Below are 17,536 nucleotides of genomic sequence, written 5' to 3'. Positions count from 1 at the left end.
GACTAAAATACCCTGAAATAAATTTCACCAAGGAGGTGACAAACCTGTACACGAAAAACTGTAAGACATCAATGAAAGAAACTGAAGACAACACAAATAAATAGATATGTTTACTCATGGACTGGAAGAATTAATATTGTTAAAATGTCCATACTACCCAAAGCAATCTATAGATTCAATGCAATCCCTATAAAAATTCCAATGGCATTTTTCACAGAAAGAGAACAAATAGTGCTAAAGTTTGTATGGAACTACAAAAGACCCTGAATAGCCAAAGCTATCTTGAAAAATGAAGAACAAAGCTATAGGCATCAAGCTTCCCAATTTCAAAGTATACCACACTGTTATAGTAATCAAACATTATGATACTGGCATAAAAAAACAGACACACAGATAAATGGAACAGAATACAGAACCCAGAAAACAAACCCACACATATATAGTCACTTAATTTATGGCAAAGGAAGCAAGAATATGTAACGGGGAAAAGAGAGTCTCTTTGAGAAACAGTGCTGGGAAAACTGGACAGACACATGCAAAAGAATAAAACTGGACAGCATTATCTTACACCACCCATAAAAATCAACACAAAATGAATTAAAGACTTGAATTTAAGATGTGAAACTCCTAGAAGAATATACAAAGCAGTAAAGTCCTTTGGTCTTGGCAATAATTTTTTTAGATTTGGCAACAAAAGCAAAAATACATGGGACTAAAAAGCTAAAAAGCTGTTCAAGCTAAAAAGCTTCTGCCCAGCAAAGGATACAATCAACCAAATGAAAAGGCAGCCTAAGGAATGGGAGAAAATATTTGCAATTCATAATCTGATAGGGGGTTAATATGTAAAATATATAAAGAACTCAAAAGGAAAAACATTTCTTCTTCCTAGGGTCCCTATTTTATGCAAATTTCTATTCACAGTTTCTTATCATTCCTTGCTTCATAGGTTTCATCTGTGTGTGTAATATTGTTATCCCTTGAATTAATATGTGAATTAAAAGAAATGACTCACTCTCAACACACACACACACACACACACACACACACACACACACACACACTAGGAAGCGTGTAGCTCACACTATCAGGGGAGAAGTATGTGTCCAGAGGTTGAGCTAAACTGCTGAGGAAGGAGGTAGAAGAACATGAAAATAAAAACATGAAATTAAGTCCTTATGGAGGACAATTAGAAAAAAAAAATAACACTGTGGGAGACAACTCACATGACAAAACAAACAAGAACTTGTCAAACAAGGAATTAACTATTGTCCATAAATATTTGAACCAGTTACTTTTTTCAGATGAAATAAAGACTTTCTAACATTCTGCTTCCCAGGGAGACATGTGGTCGAGCTGTTACTCGTTTGTTCTAGCTTGGGCTGGACAATCACAGGATATGAATGCTGAGGCCCAGGCTGGGGGCCTAAACTTGACGATTGATCACTGGTGACCACTAACTTCTGAAATTTTAATTCCTCTCCCATGCCCATCTGCCCCTTTAACTGGCCATTAAACAGAACCAGAGAACAGTAAGATCTATTAATACAGCAGATACTGTGTGGGGGCAGTGGGGAGTGAAGGTGAGTGAGATGGCAGCCAGAAGGCACACACCTGTAAAGAAAACGTAGAGCCGAAACCGGTTTGGCTCAGTGGATAGAGCGTCGGTCTGTGGACTGAGGGGTCCCAGGTTCGATTCCGGTCAAGGGCATGTACCTGGGTTGCGGGCACATCCCCAGTGGGGAGTGTGCAGGAGGCAGCTGATCGATGTTTCTCTCTCATCGATGTTTCTAACTCTCTATCTCTCTCCCTTCCTCTCTGTAAAAAATCAATAAAATATGTTAAAAAAAAAAAAAGAAAGAAAACGTAGAGACCCAGGAGCAGAAGCTGATCAGAACAGCTTCCACATGGTGAACAAGGGCGAGGTGAATAGCCTGAGGGAAGAGGCTGGAGTGGACCGAGCAGTGAGTGCCTGTACCAGTCATGAGCTCAGCGTTCCACTCAAAGATGAGAAGCCACTGAGGGGGTTTAAACAAGAGTAACATGACTGGTGAAGCTTCGAGCTTATTCTGACTACTGCAGGGAGAAAAGATTGATGGAAGTTAAGAGAACAAAAGAGAGTAAGAAATGACAACTTGAACTAAGAGAGATACAGCCTGAAGGTAAACGGCAGCACAGACTAGATGTGAAATATGAGGAAAGAAGCAAGGATGGCACCTAAATTTGTTTAAATAACAAGAATGCCATTTGACTGGGGAGCAGTAGTAGCAGACTAGAAGGCAAAACCAGAACCCAAAAACCCAACTCCATTTGAGACTTATCAATTTGGAGGTGTCCTCGAGACATTTAAATTAAAGATACCAAGTAGGCATCGACTGTGTGAGTCTAGAGGTCAAGGAGAGAACTAGACTAAAAATAAAGATCCAGGAAGAGGTAATAGGAGGCACATGGACGTAAAAAAAACATGTTGTCTCAGAAAGTTACATTATTTCTTTATGAGAAAATATTGGATTACTGCACCATGTTAAGTGCCCATTTGTTTTTGCTTCCATTTTCTGATCTTAAACTTGCATCAGCTGGGTTCTGAGATGTTCTCCAGCAACAGTCAGCTGCTTGGAGAGAGCAAGCATGGGGAAGATTAATAGTACATGGTTCATCCAGAATTGAGATTTTACCAAGTGAGTGTGACACAGGATCAAGGGAAAGTGGGGTGATTATCACAAAGGAGAGAAGTGAGAAGCCAGGAGCAGGTGCCTGATGGGGCCCAAGGAACGGGGTCATACTGTGCGGGGTTCAAATAATGCTGAGGGTGGGCGTACCACAATGGTCGGGGAGGGAGAGAGTTGCCAGAGACAAGGGAAACGCTGTGAGCCAGGCCCTGTAGCAGCTGCTAAAATAAACTGTCTTAGGATCCATGGACTTAGATCTGTTCATGAAAGACCACCAGTTCACTCACTGGTTTCGCATCGTCAGTGCCTAACTAAGCAGGTCCCCTGAGACAGGGCTTAGTTTCTGCAAAACCCTACATTCCCAGCGTGTCACCGGCGTTGGGGAAGAATCAGATGTTGGGAAAACATGAAGCTTCTTCAAAGGGGAAAAAAAACAGGGAGCAGAATTAATTTGTAGTGGGCAAAGGAAAAGGAGTGGGAATCTTACTGCACACCTGGATGAAAGGACAATTTCATCCCCGGCATGCCATGAAGTTCATCTGCTGCATTCACCCCATCACCCGTCACCAGCGTGTGAAAAGGATTAAATGATAACTGGGTACCATGTTTGGCAGCATTCTTGGCACGCAGTATGCACCCAACACGAGCTTAACACGTCACTGCCTGGGATAAACCGGGAGCAACAAACAGGAAATATCACCTCCCAAGTGCACTCTGTCCCCTCCACTCTGTCAATATAAATCCCACACTTTTCCAACTTGGAGTTCACTGCTCGAAGTCTGATGTGGGTCTTTTTTACATCCATTTCTCTCACCATGATCATGTGTTGTTGGTTTTTACCTCTTTGAGTAAACTGAATATATTTATAATACTTTTAACAGCCTTATCTGCAATTTCATCATTTGTTCCATTTCCAGGCCTGTTTCCACTGAGTGTTTCTGTCTAGTTATGGGTCATATTTCCCTGTTTCTTAATTTTTGATTGGACGTCCGACTTGAATTTTATGTTTTTGGGAGCCAGACTTTATTGGATTTCTTTCAATATTATTGTTGGGCTTTGTTCTGAACCAGTTAAATTACTCCAACTCAGTCTGATCCTTTTAAGATTTGCTTCTATGGTGGGTCCCGACAGGCTTTTCTCTAGGGCTAATCTGGCCTCACTCCATGCCCCAGGCACTAGGAGGTCTTTCTTCTCTGGCTAGTGGGAATGTGAGCGACTCCCAGTTTTGTGTGAACGCCACCTGCGAGTTTTTGACAGTCCTTCGTAAAACGTGCAGATCAGTGAGGAACCCACTGTAGTTCTCCAGAGCTGGACCTGCACTCTTTTCTCATCAGGTCAGGAAGCCCACCAGGTTCTTTTGGGACCTCCCACCCCCACTGCACTGCAGCTTGAAAGCCTCCAGGTGGTAGGCGAGGGCAGTTACAGGGCTCTTATTTCCTTTCACTGTCCTGTGCAGTTTGTTGACCTATTTCTAAAATTGCTGTTTCATAATTTTGTCAAGTTTTCCAGTCACTTAAGGTAGTAAGGTAAACCTGATGCTTGCTACTCCATGGCTGGAAGCAGAACTCATCAAGTTTGACTTCAAATTCCACCTTTTCAATGAAACATTTCTAGACTACAAGTCCAAATACGTTATTTCTCTGGTCTCCATGCCACTTACATTCTAACAGAATAACAGAGCCCCTACAATAGTCTCTGTCCATCAATTCTCCCCTCCTCCACCTTCCTACAATGCCTGCCATCAGTTCCAGTACAGACCAAGCACCACAGAATTAAATTCAAATCATACAAAAAAAAAATTCAAATCATACATTCCAGTGGCTTGCTAGAGTAAGGCTCAGTCCTAGGTGTTTATTTGAAACAAAGAAGAGACTGTCCCTAACTTCCAGGAGGACCTCACAGTTTGGGAAAATTTAGTTTAGGTAGTAATCAAATTCCTACCCAAAAACCCATAACATACTTTTTAGTGGGAAAAAGTAAGGTATAAATGAATCTTTAGAACAGGGATTGTTAAATGTTTTCTTAAAGAAATCATTTGAGAATACATGCTGTTGAGTTTCTCAGGTAGATACCTAGAAGACGGACTGCTGGGTCATATTCTTAATTTCTTGGGGAATCGCCAGACTGTTCTCCATAGTGACTGTACCGGTCTATATTCCCACCAGCCTTGAATGAGGGTTCCTTTCTCTCCGCAACTTTCCAACACTTATCATTACTTGTTGATAATAGCCATCCTAACAGGTGTGAGGCGATATCTCACTGTAGTTTTGATTTGTATTTCCTAATTTGTAAGGCCATTTGTATGTCTAATTGGGAGATGTCTGTTCAGGTTCTCTGCCATTTTTTAAGTGGGTTATTTGTTTGATGTTGAGTTTTATGAGTTTTTATATATTTTGGATTTTAAACCTTTGTCAGAGCTATTGTTTGCAAATATCATCTCCCATTCAGTCAGTTGCCTCTTTGTTGTTGGTTTCTTTTGCTGTGCAGATTTTTAGTTTGACATAGTCTCATTCATTTATTTTTGCCTTTACTTCCCTTGCCTTTGGGGTCAGGTTCCTAAAATGTTTACAACCAAGGTCCATAAGTTTAGTACCTGTTTTCTTCTATGTAATTTATTTTTTCAGACCTTCTATTTAGGTGTTTGACCCATTTTGAATTGATTTTTGTACATGGGGACAACTGCAATCTAGTTTTACTCTTTTGCATGTGGCTTCCTTTGTTGAAGAGGCTTTCTTTACTCCATTGTGTGTTTCTGGCTCCTTTGTTGAAAATTATCTGCCCACATACATGTGGTTTTATAGCTGGGTTCTCAATTCTGTTCCATTGATATGTGTTGTCTGTTTTTCTACCAATACCATGCTGTTTTACCGTAACTCTGTAGTATAATTTGAAGTCAGGTAGTGTGATACCTTCGGCTTCATTCTTTTTCCCCTCAGGATTATTTTGGCTATTCAGTCTTTTGTGGTTCCATACAAATCTGATGATTTTTTTGTTCTATTTCTTTTAAAAAAAGACATTGAGGTTTTGAAGAGAATTACATTAAATCTATATATTGCTTTGGGTAATATAGCCATTTTAATTATGATTCTTCTAATCCATGAATATGGGATATTTTTCCATTTTGTTGTGTCTCCTTCAATCTCTTTTTTAAAAAAAATATATTTTATTGATTTTTTACAGAGAAGAAGGGAGAGGGATAGAGAGTTAGAAACATCGATGAGAGAGAAACATCGATCAGCTGCCTCCTGCACACTCGCACACTCCCCACTGAGTATGTGCCCGCAACCAAGGTACATGCCCTTGCCCGGAATTGAACCTGGGACCGTTGAGTCCGCAGGCCGATGCTCTATCCACTGAGCCAAACCGGTTAGGGCCAATCTCTCTTAATGCTTTTAGTTTTCAGTACTATATAGGTCTTTCACCTCCTTTGTTAAGTTTATTTCTAGGCATTTTATTCTTTTGGCTGCAATTGCAAAAGGAATTGTGTTTGTTTTTTCATTTCTTTTTCTGAAGCTTTGTTGTTAGTACATAGGAAGGCAGTGGATTTTTGTGCATTGATTTTGTATCCTGCAACTGTACTGTATTTGTTTGTTGTTTCTAACAGTTGTTATTTTTGGTGGAGTTTTAGGACTTTCTATGTACAGAATCATGTTGTCTGCAAAAAGTGAAACTTTTATTTCTTCCTTCGCGATTTGGATACCTTTTCTTTCTTTCTCTTGCTTTATTGCTCTGGCTAGGACTTCCAAAACTATGTTAAGTAAGAGTGGTGAGACAACGGGGGGAAAAGGGACATATGTAATACTTTTGATAATAAAGAATTTAAAAAAAGTAAGAATGGTGAGAGTGGGCATCCTTGTCTTGCTCCTGATTTTAGAGGAAAAGCTTTCAGTTTTTCGTCAGTGAGTATATTGGCTAAGGGTTTGTCATATATGGTCTTTATTATGCTGAGGGACTTTCCTTCTATTCCTACTTTATTGAGTGTTTTAATCATAAATGGATATTGTATCTTATCAAATGCTTTTCTTGCATCTATTGATAAGATACTGATCTTTATCCTTTCTTTTGTTAATGTGGTGTATTACATTGATTGATTTGTGTATGTTGAACCATCTTTATGCCCATGGAATGAACCCCACTTGATTGTGACATATAATTCTCTTGATATATTATTGTATTGGATTTGCCAGTATTTTGTTTAGGAATTTTACATCTGTATTGATCAGAGATATTGGTCAATAGTTTTCTTTTGTGTGTGTTACCCTTGCCATGTTCTGGTATCAGGGTTATGTGGGCCTTATAAAATGTGTTAGGAAGTTTTGCCTTCTTCTCAATGTTTTTGGAAGAGTTTGAGGACAGGTTTTTAATCTTTGAATGTTTGGTACAATTCACTGGTGAATTCATCTGGTCCTGGCCTTCTATTTTTGGGGAGGATTTTGATGGTTGTTTCAATTTCCTCGCTCCTGATCAGTCTATTTAGATTTTCCAATTCTTCATGATTCAGTCTAGGCAAGTTACATATTTCTAGGAACTTAGTCACTTCTTCTAGGTTGTTGAATTCGGTGGTATATATTCTTTCAAAGTATTTCATAGTATGATCATTTGTATATCTGTGATGTCCGTGGTGACGTCTCTTTCACGTCTGATTTTGTTTATATGGGTCTTTTCTCTTTTTTTCCTTATTGAGTCTAGCCAGGCATTTACCAATTTTATTAATCTTTTCAAAAGACCAGCTCTTGCCCTGGCCAGTGTTGCTCAGTTGGTTGAATGTTGTCCCATGCACTGAGAAGTTGCCAGTTCCATCCCTGGTTAGGGCACATGCTGATTGATGTTTCTCTCTCACACTTACCTTTCCTCTAAAATCAATAAAAAACCGTATTTTTAAAAAAGGAACCAGGGCAGTACAGCATGGAAGGGGTGAATGGGAAAAAGGGGGGGGGGACATATGTAATACTTTCAATAAATTTTTTAAAAAGGAACCAGCTCTTTGTTGTATTGATTTTTGGATAGTCTTTTTGTCCTCTATTTCATTACATTCTGCTCTAATTTTTATTATTTCCTTTCTTCTGCTGAGTTTGGGTTGCTTTTGTTCTTCTTTTTTCTAGTACTTTAAGATGTAATGTTAAGACTGTTTACCTGGGATTTCTGTTTCTTGAGATAGGCCTGTAATGATATAAAGCTCCCTCTTATTACTGCTTTCACTGCATCCCAGAAGTTTTGATATGTTGTACTGTCATTCTCATTTGTCTCTATGTATTTTAAAAAATTTTTTTTAATTTATATTTTGGTTAATCTTCACCCAAGGATATTTTTTCCACTGATTTAGAGAGAGAGTGCGAGGGAGGGTAAGAGGGAGGGAGGGAGGGAGGGAGAGATGGGAGGCAGAGAGAGAGATATTGGTTTCCTCCCACATGTGCTCTGACTATGGCCAGGGATCAAATCTGCAACTCAGGTATGTGCCCATGACTGGGAATCAAACCTGGGACCCTTTGGTGAGTGGGAATACTCACTAACCACTAAACAACACTGGCCAGGGTTGCATATATATCTTTTGAACTCACCTTTTATTTCTTCTTTGACCCAGTCATTTTTTAGCAGTATGTTGTTTAATCTCCCGGTATTTGCTGGTTTCTTTACTTCCTCTTTGCAGTTGATTTCTAATTTCAAGGTATCGTGTCAGAGAATATGCACGGGATAATTTCAATCTTCTTGAATTTGCTGAGGCTAGTTTTGTGACTCAACCTATGGTCTATCCTTGAGAATGTTCCACATGCACTGGAGAAGAATGTGTAATCTGATGTAAATGTCAATTATGTCCATTTGGTCAATTGTGTCATTTAAGGCTGATTTTTTTTTATTGATTTTTTGTTTGGGTGACCTATAGAGCTGTCAATGGAATATTAAGGACCCCAACTATGACTGCTTTGATTGGTTTCTCCCTTTAATGCTGTGAGTAGTTGCTTTATATATTTTGGTGCTCCCTGATTGGGTGCATATAGATTAAGAAGTGTTGTTTTCTTGAAGTAGTGACCCTTTTATCACTATATAATGTCCATCTTTGTCTCGTTGTCTTTGTTACCTTGAAATCTATTTTGTCAAATATAAGTATGGCTATACTTGCTTTTCTGTGGATGTTATTTGCTTGGAGAATAATTTCCCATCCTTTCATTTTGAAACTACCTTTGTCTTTGCAGCTTAGATGTGTTTCTTGAAGGCAGCATATGGTTGGGTGTTGTTCTTTGATCCAATATGCTCCTCTGTGCTTCTTTATTGATGAATTCAGTCCATTTACATTTGGGATACTTATTGATGTATGAGGATTTCCTGTAGCCATTTAATCCTTTATTTTCTGAGAGCTCTGTGCCTCCATTGGTTCTTTTCCTTTGTGTTTCTGTCCGTTGTTTTTGTTTGGTGGTATTCCATACTTCTTTCCTCTGATTCCTCTCTTTTTAAGTGGTGTATCTTACTTTTGGTGTTCTTGTGTGTGGTTACCATTACGTTTATGAAAAAGAAAGTTGCATATCTACAGTTTTTTTCCTTCTGAGTGCATCTGATCTCCATGTTCCTTTGCCAGTTCAGACCTTTACCTCCCTCCCCTTTTATGTTTTTGTTGTCAGAAATTATCCGTTTATGTTTTAAGAGTTTTGGTGATCTTACATGTAGTGTTGTGACCTTATGCTCTTTGTTTCAGGTAGAATAACCCCGAGTATTTCTTGCAATGGAGGTTTTCTGATGATAAATTCCTTCAGCTGCTGTATGTCTGGGGAAGTCTTTATTTCTTCATATCTAAAGGATAACTTTGCTGGATATATTGTTTTTGTTTGGTAATTTCTCTCTTTCAGTTGTTTTGAGTATTTGGTTCCAGTTCCTTCTGGCCTGTAGATTCTGCTGAGAAGTCCAATGATAATCTGATGGGTTTTCCTTTGCAGGCCACTTCTTTCTTTTCCTGTCTGCTTTGAGAATTTTTTCTTATCATTAATTTTTGACTTTTAATACAATGTACCCTGGAGAGGGCCTCTTTGAATTGAGGTAACTAGGTGTTCCGTTTGCTTCTTGGATTTAAGGATCTAGTTCTTTCCATAGGTTTGGGAAGTTTTTATCGACTGTTTGAAGAGGCTCTCCGTTCCCTTCTCCCCTTCTTCTTCCAGTATGCTTATTAGTCTTACATTGCTTTTTCTGATGTAGTCAGATAGTTCTTGTAGAGGTCTTTTTTTTTTTTTTAATTATTTTTTTAATGCTCAGGTCTCTCTCTTCTTCCCTCTGCATCATTATAGATTTCTATCTTTACTATCGCTAATTCTTTCCTCTATCTGGTCAGCTTCGTTTCCTATGCTCAGTAGTTCACCCTTAATGTCCTTAACCGAATGCTTCATTTCCAGGATTTCTGATTGGTTCTTTTTTAAAGTTTCAATCTGTTTGGTAAAGTACTCATTTTGTTAATTTGCCTTCTGAATGCATTAAGTTGCCTGTCTGCATTTTCCCACATCCTGGTATTTTCAGAACTGCAATTTTGAATTCTCTATGTCATTTATGTCATATATTTCCATGTGTCCCAGTTTGCTTTTGGAGATTTTTCCTTTTTTTTATGAATACCATGGTTATTCATAGTATTCACGGGTCTCCTCTGTCTCGGCACCTGTGTGTTATTGGTCTTTCTCTAGCAGCTTTCCCTGAAGAGGTCTATTATTTTCCAGTAGGTGGCACTGAATCATACGATTTTTACCTCTGTAACTCCCTCCTTTGACTTCAGCAGCTGCCCTCAGACAGAACAGCACAGCCATTCTGCTTGCTGCCTGGGGCTGGGGTTTGTTTGCCTTCACTATAATGGTGGCCCGGACCTCCAACTGGTTCCCCTCCCCCCACATGCTCCACCTGAGGATCACTCACAGAGGGAAACAGTGATTCTGCTGTAATACTTCTCAGTTTGCAGATAATGTGCTCCTTGACCTGTCACCAAAGGCAAAGGAAGCGAGCTTTCGGAGTCCAACCGGTGGCAGGGTTCTGCGGCTCCATTCTTTGGAACACCAAAGAATGTGTCAGAATCCTGCACTGTGTCCTCGCCCAGGTGTCCTGGCTGACGCAGCTGTAGTTTTCACAGCTTGCCCTGCTGGAACGCCCACTGAGGCTCTCTGCCCCACCAAGCCGAAGGAAGCGCCTGCTACCGCCACCTCGGCTGCAGGGCTGTGTACCTGGCCATCTGAACTGTCCTCCCTCCTCGCCTCCCTGTTTGCTCCCCTGTGCCCACCTTCAGACGCGTCAATGGTGGGTCTCTCAGGAGCACCTCTATATAGAGCAGGGAATCCTTTGTTGAGCTCTAGTTGATCAACTTGCTCAAGTTTCTGGGGGAGAGGCCAGGGGGTATCTCTCACTATGCCATTCCTCTGACGCCGCTCCTCACAATAAACTATTTAAAACAACAGGTGGCTGGCCTCTGACTGCAGTTTGCAGAACTCTGCTTCAGAACAAAATGCCCCTGCAGGCTGGAGACAGCCACACCACCTTCTGCAATGGCACGCCCTCACTGTGCCCTCCAGACAAGGCTGATGTTCTCGGCAAAGGGATGAAGTTCTCTCAGGCAGGAATCGCATTCCATGTCTTTTGCACACAGCACAGGACTTGCATTAACACAAGCACAGAGTAGGTACATATTAAGTATTTTAATTTATTTCATTTGACATTTGAAGGGCTCCCTTTTATTCAAAATTGCCTCCAACACTAAAGAAAGCTATACTTACTAAAATTTATGGGAAATATGACTAATGAATAAAATATCTCAAGGAAGATGAAACACACAAATGTTGACCGTCCTGAAAACTAAAGTTTCCTTTTTATAAGTCAAGATTGCTACCCTTAAAAGAACCAGCTCTGAGGACCATGCATTCACACCGGTGATGCAGAAATGGCGCAAAACACAACTGAATCCTCTTTGCGCATCAGCTAAAGAGAGAGTTGGTAAGCACAGGAGAAAATAATAGCTTCAAAATAGCTGTCAACTGTCAAAATTCAAATCTAGAAAAGACAAATATCTGTTAAACTGCACACAGGTAATCTCACAAAGCAAATTCTTAAAGTTTTTGCATTTATGTTTTCATTCCTGCACAATATGTGCATGTGTATGTGTGTACACATATATACACACATATGTGATTGGTTTGAAAATCACACACACTACTCTCCTTAATAGTTATATTCTAGCAGGTCTGTTTTAAAAGATTTTTTTAGGGACTTCCGGCCCAGATGACAGGTAGGTAAAAGCAGTACTCACCTCCTCCCACAACCTCATCAAAATTACAACTAAACTACAGAACAACCATCATTCAGAACCGCCTGAAATCAAACTGCAAGATCCAATCCTGAAAATTTCTATGCAAAGCAAAAAGTGGCTGATACCAAACTTTTCCCATCAGCACATCTGCATACACAATGACATCATCAACACAGCACCCTCTCCTCTCACGACCCCACTCTAGGCCCAAACAAAAAGTTAGTGTGTGCACACATAAAGCACATTTACAATGTCTGCTCCACAGTAGATACCACACTAGCTACTTTCCATTGTTTCTGGTTCTAAGCTCGCCCTTTGCAAAGAAACTAAACACAAGACATGCTCCTTCAAATGTCCATTTCTAAAAATAAACTCTACCAGTTAAAATATGCAACTTGTTAATACCAAACAAAGGAATCTCCATTTACAAATGCATTCTATTTAAAAACAAAAAACATATTTTGAAGGTACACTTGTGTTTATGATGTATTTTATAAATTTTAACACTTTCCAAAATGTACTTTTTAAATACCACAGCATCTAAGGAAAAATTGCCAATCTGCTCTTCAAAAGTATAGGACAAATAAATCTTGTTTAGTAATTCACACATATTTACTTGATAGTAAGCACTGAAAAATAACAAGGAAGGTTTCTAATTTCACAAACCAAGTCAGAGATTTAAAATGAGTCATTATTATGTTTTTTAGCTCTAGGAAAACTGTAGTTATTTTGACTTTATGTTCATTTCTACCAAACATTTATGCTCAAAATGACTTTTCATTATTTTCACATCTATTGATCACAGCTGTTTTAGTTTTGCCCAGGACTGTCTCAGACTTTTCATTTTTGTAGTTTGAACATCCCTTTGTCCTCAATAAAGGTGTTAAGAATTTTCTTCAAAATTATAAAAGCATGAAGGTCATAAAGAATGCAATATTTTTTCTAAAAACATAAAAATGTGTAAACTCACTAAATCAAATATCATAATGTGAAATACCCCAACATTATTCCAATTTTAAGCCATTTTCAAAAATTGAAACGGACATATCATTTTCTTAAACATGAAAAATTGTAACAGATTTCCGCCACCATTCTTGTTTTTAAAATACATTCCTAGGTTCCTGCTGTAAATGCAGCGAAGTATCTTCGATTTCATGCAAACCCATAGGTTTAGAAACAAGTTACAGGTAAATTGACTTACAAAGACCCCAACTAGAATGGGAACTTCAGGAAGGAAAGAGATATTTCTCTGTTTTGTTCATGGCTTTTGCCCCTTCCTCATCCCCAATACCTTGCCTGGCACGCAGGATTTCAACGCAGAAGGGTTTCAATTCGTATTAGCTGGACCGAGAGAACTTGTGTGTGTAGACCCCTTAGCACAAACTACATGTAGGATCCCACCAGCACCAGGAGAAAACCTGGAGTAAACTCATGTGCAAATATAAAATAAGCCCCTAGCACCGTAGCCAGTTTGCTCGGTGGTTAGAGCATCGGCCCTCAGATTGAAGGGTCCTGGGTTCGATTCCGATCAAGGGCACACACCTCGGTTGCAGGCTGGATCCCTAGCCCGGGTCGAGGTGCATGTGGGAGGCAACCAATCAATGTATCTCACTCTCTCTCATAGACGTTTCTCTCTCTCTTCCCTCTTCCTCCCTTTCACTCTCTCTACAGATCAATGGAATAAATATCCTCAGTGTGGACGAGCAACAACAAAAATTTCAAAATAAGCCCCTGGCGAAAGGAGGGGGGGAAGGACAGAAAGACACTCCGTCTTCACACACTGCTCCAACGTTTTCACTTTGATGCAGTGTCTAACCCACCAATTCAGAGGTCCATGTAGGTTAACAAGATCCCTCTCTTAAAAACGCAGGGACCATTTAAGCCTCTCACCAACCTGAGGAGGTAAGTATTTCATCATTTCATTTTGCAGATGAAACTGAGGTTAAGGGGCCAAATTGCTTTCCTAGTGTCACACGATTTGCCTACAGCATGACACAACGTTCAACCCCGTGACAGGGGAATAACCTTCACCCACACTTCAGTGCCCTTCTATCCAAACACTTCAACAAGCGTTCTCAATGATGGGGTGACAGGCAAAGCAACAAGTCGGTGAGCACTGTGGAGCGATGGTCACGGACTCGGGGCCCAGGGGAACCCAACCCCAAAGACAAACCACAGGTTTCAAAACACTGTCCGGGGCCAGCCTTGCTCCAGAACAGCTCGCTGGCCTCGCTTCCTCTTCCTACCTTCCACGTGACCCGCAGGGCTTTCCTCCGCATCAGAGAAGAGGCGACCATTGTCACTGCCACAGTGTGGCAACAGTGTGTGTGTGTCCCAACCACAGTGACTGGCACAGACGAGGCACGCAAATATTGACAGGATGAATCAAAGACCAGGCTGTTTCCGCGGGCAGCCTGGGACCGTTTTTTTTTGTGTGTGTGTGTTGTTTTTTTTTTAACCAAGTGGAGATGAGAAATGCACCCTAAGCACCTGGTTATTGGTAGGAAAGTGGACGTTGCAAAGGCCGGTCTAAACTGGGGACAGACTGCAATGAAATCCTAGGCGATGCTCTTTCCCGCAGCCAGACAGCCTCAGAGAAGGAAGCGCCTGGCAGGTTGGCACGGAGACCTCACAAGGGGCTGTCTGCGTGTCAGGGCACAAGGCGCACACCGTCCCTCACACAGGCCGCCCGGCTCAGGTCACCTTAACGTGAAGAGCAGCTTAACCCCGCTCAGCCTTCTCAGGGCGAGAGCGGCGGGGAGAGGGCAGCAGGCATTTCCCCAAAAGTTCCCGCTGGGCCAACAGCAGCCGGGAACCGCGCTCCCGGAGCGGGAGAGGGTGCCCTTAGAGCAGGACCAGCAATTTCTACAGACACGTGTGTTATACCAAATAATTAAACGGGGCCCGTGTGTATGCTTAGGAGAGGATGCGCCAAATGGCTTCAAAGACAATTCGGGGGAAATGTTACCTATTTCCCCTTCGGCCAGCCCTCCCCGTCCCCCGACACCTTGGCGATCAGATTCTCTCCACCCGAGGTTTTCAGGCGTCAAATAAAAGTAAAACTGCGGGGGCAGAAGAGGAGCCCAAAGCAACAGGAACGGTGTCCCTCTCCTCTCCCATCCCCGCCGCCTCCACTTGCCCCAGAGAAAACCCGCACGATTTCACGCGCGGCGCGGGCCTCCTCCGAGGTGCACTGCAGCGTCCAGGGGGGCCCGGGTCCAGCCCCCCGCCCCCCGCCGCCGCCTTTGTCTGCGCCGGCCCCGCGCCCCGCAGCCGGGCGCCCTGCGGTAAACCAGCTCCCGCGCCCCGCGGGGCTCCCGAGGCTTCGGGGGAACGAAGCCCCGCGTCGCTCAGCCCGGAGCCTCCCGCACCGGCGCCACCAGGCCGGGCGGCGCGCGCCCGAGACCGCGCCCGGCCCCCGCCCACCCGGCCCGGCCCGCCCGCCCGCACTCACCGCCGTGGAGGGGCAGCGGCGCCAGCACCTGGCCGCGCACCTCGGCCTTGGGCGAGTCGAGCCCGTAGCGCCCGCGGTCGATGCGGAAGGTGAGCGGGGCGCCGCGGCCCGGCTCCTGCACCGTCACGTTGATGAGCGCCGTGTAGTACTCCTGGCTCGCGTTGTCCGCCCGCGCCGGCCACAGGCTGCAGGCCAGCAGCGCCAGCGCGGCCAGCCGGGCCGGGCCCGCCCGCGCCGCGCCGCTCATCGTCCCTCCGCCGCCGCCGCCGCCGCCGCTCGCGGACCTGGTCCCGGCGGCGCCGAGAGGCGGGGCGGGCGCTGGCGGCGCGCGGCCGAGCGCAGGGCGGCCTCCCGGCGCCGGCCCGGCTCCCGCCCCTCCCCCACGCCCGCCGCCCGCCCGCGGGGACGCGCCCACGGCCCTCGACGAGGCCGGCGGGTCAGGTGGCGCGCGGTCGTCCCCGCGGGGCCGCTCCGGGGCCGTGCGCGCGGGCCCCTGCCATCCCCGGGGCCGGGCCGCGGAGCGGGGGCACCTGTCAAGGACGCGGGCGGGACGCACCCAAAGGAGCGTCTGGAACACAGGACAGCGCTCCCGCCGCCTCCCGCCCGCAGGCCCCGCGGCAGCGCGCGGGCCTGGCAGCCCCGCCCCGCGCCGCCCCGCCCCGCCCCGCGCCTGCGTGCCAGCCCGCGCTCCCGCCCTCCCGCCCTCCCGCACGCGGCCCGCGGCGCGTCGCTCGTTGGCCCGCACAGAGCCCTGTCTGTCTGTCCTGCTGGTGGGAGCAGGGCCTGCAGCCTGGGAACGCTCCCAGAGCCGGTGGGAAAGTCTGAGACGCACAGACGGAGGAGAAAAGGCTAAAGCTTCATCATGAAAATGTCTGAGATCTCAACTCCAAGGCGCATCAGTGACATCATGGGGGGGGGGGTCTGTAAATAAGTAGAAGGAGTCGCCAGCCGCGTGGCTCCGTGCTCAAGGCCGACCTGTGGACCAGGAGGTCTCGGTTCAATTCCCCGTAGGGCACACGCCCAGGTTACGGCTCTGTCCCCAGTGGGGGGCCCGCAGGAGGCAGCCAATGGATGATGCTCTCTCATCATGGATGTTTCTCTTTCCTTCTCCCTTCCTCTCTGAAATATCTACACTAATAAAAGAGAAAGATGCAAGTTGACCTTACTCACACCAGCCAATCAGGAGTGAGCATGCAAATTAACTCCACAAAGATGGTGGGTTAATTTGCACATGCAGGTGCCACACTGCCCCAGCCATTGCGGGCCTCTGGGCATCGTGGGAAGGTGGAAAGGCAGCTCCGGCCGGCCAAGGCGGTGCCGGCAGCCAGAGGAAGGAAGGCCCATTCTTGCATGAATCTTCGTGCATCGAGCCTCTAGTATTTACATAAATAAGTAAAGACCATCGGGAGCCCAGCAGCCTGGACCTGCGAGGATACCTGAGTGGTGAGGAAGGACCTCTACAGACCAGTTGAAACCAACCACCCGAGGCCTTGGACAAGGAGGCGATGGTGGTGACCATCTCTACACCCCCACACACTCCCCCATCTGCACCACCCCATGTGCCTGTCAGTTACACTCTGCACCCTTCCGGAAGGGTACACGAAGGGGAAGGAGGTTCCCGTGCTGCTGAATTCAGCAGTTTTTAGGATGTTGGCAGTGTCCTCATTATTGCTCAGGGGTGGCCAGGCCTGTATCCCTGCCTCCTGCAGTGAGGAGGGGTGGAGCAGCCTTGGCCAACCAAACAGACTGAGAATCCCGGAGTTTTCCCCAAGGAAAACGGAGTTGCTGTTTCCGGGAAAGGATATGGATGCAACGCAGGCTGAATCATAAGGCCTCCACCGGTGCCTTAGCGACAGTCTTCACAATGTCTCTCCACAGTGTTTTTCCTTCCACCCTCTCACGCTCCATCCCCACCATCACCAATGGTCTAGTCTATGGCCCCGCCCTTTGAGGCTGGATTTTGTTTACTTGCCTCCAGGAAGTACAGTCCCTCAACCGTATTAGCCAGGCCCCTCCCTAAGCCCAGCACTCACCAGTAAAGAGGCTCTGCTCTGGCCCCATGCAGCTGGCCTCCCCACAGGGCAAGGAGTCCTTGGGCCCTAGGTGCCCATGCTCAAACACCTGAGAGCTGGCATGCCTGCCCGGACAGCCTCG

General features: G+C 44.7%; 1 protein-coding gene across 3 annotated transcripts in view; it reads right to left on the bottom strand.

Moving 5' to 3' along the window:
- RNF130 (ring finger protein 130) overlaps positions 1-15,644 on the bottom strand; it is a 142,382-nt gene extending 126,738 nt beyond the window's left edge. The window contains exon 1 of one of the 3 annotated variants that reach the window (XM_081091928.1): positions 15,383-15,644. In XM_081091928.1, the coding sequence (XP_080948054.1) occupies positions 15,383-15,629 (247 nt within the window). In that variant the 5' untranslated portion in view covers positions 15,630-15,644. The remainder of the gene's footprint in view (positions 1-15,382) is intronic. The other 2 variants (XM_081091929.1, XM_081091930.1) reach the window with 2 other exon arrangements.
- Positions 15,645-17,536: the final 1,892 nt, after the last annotated feature.

This window comes from Myotis nattereri (genome assembly GCF_964212035.1).
Source record: "Myotis nattereri genome assembly, chromosome: 5".
Taxonomy (NCBI): Eukaryota; Metazoa; Chordata; class Mammalia; order Chiroptera; family Vespertilionidae; genus Myotis; species Myotis nattereri.
This window is presented reverse-complemented; position numbering and strand designations above follow the sequence as displayed.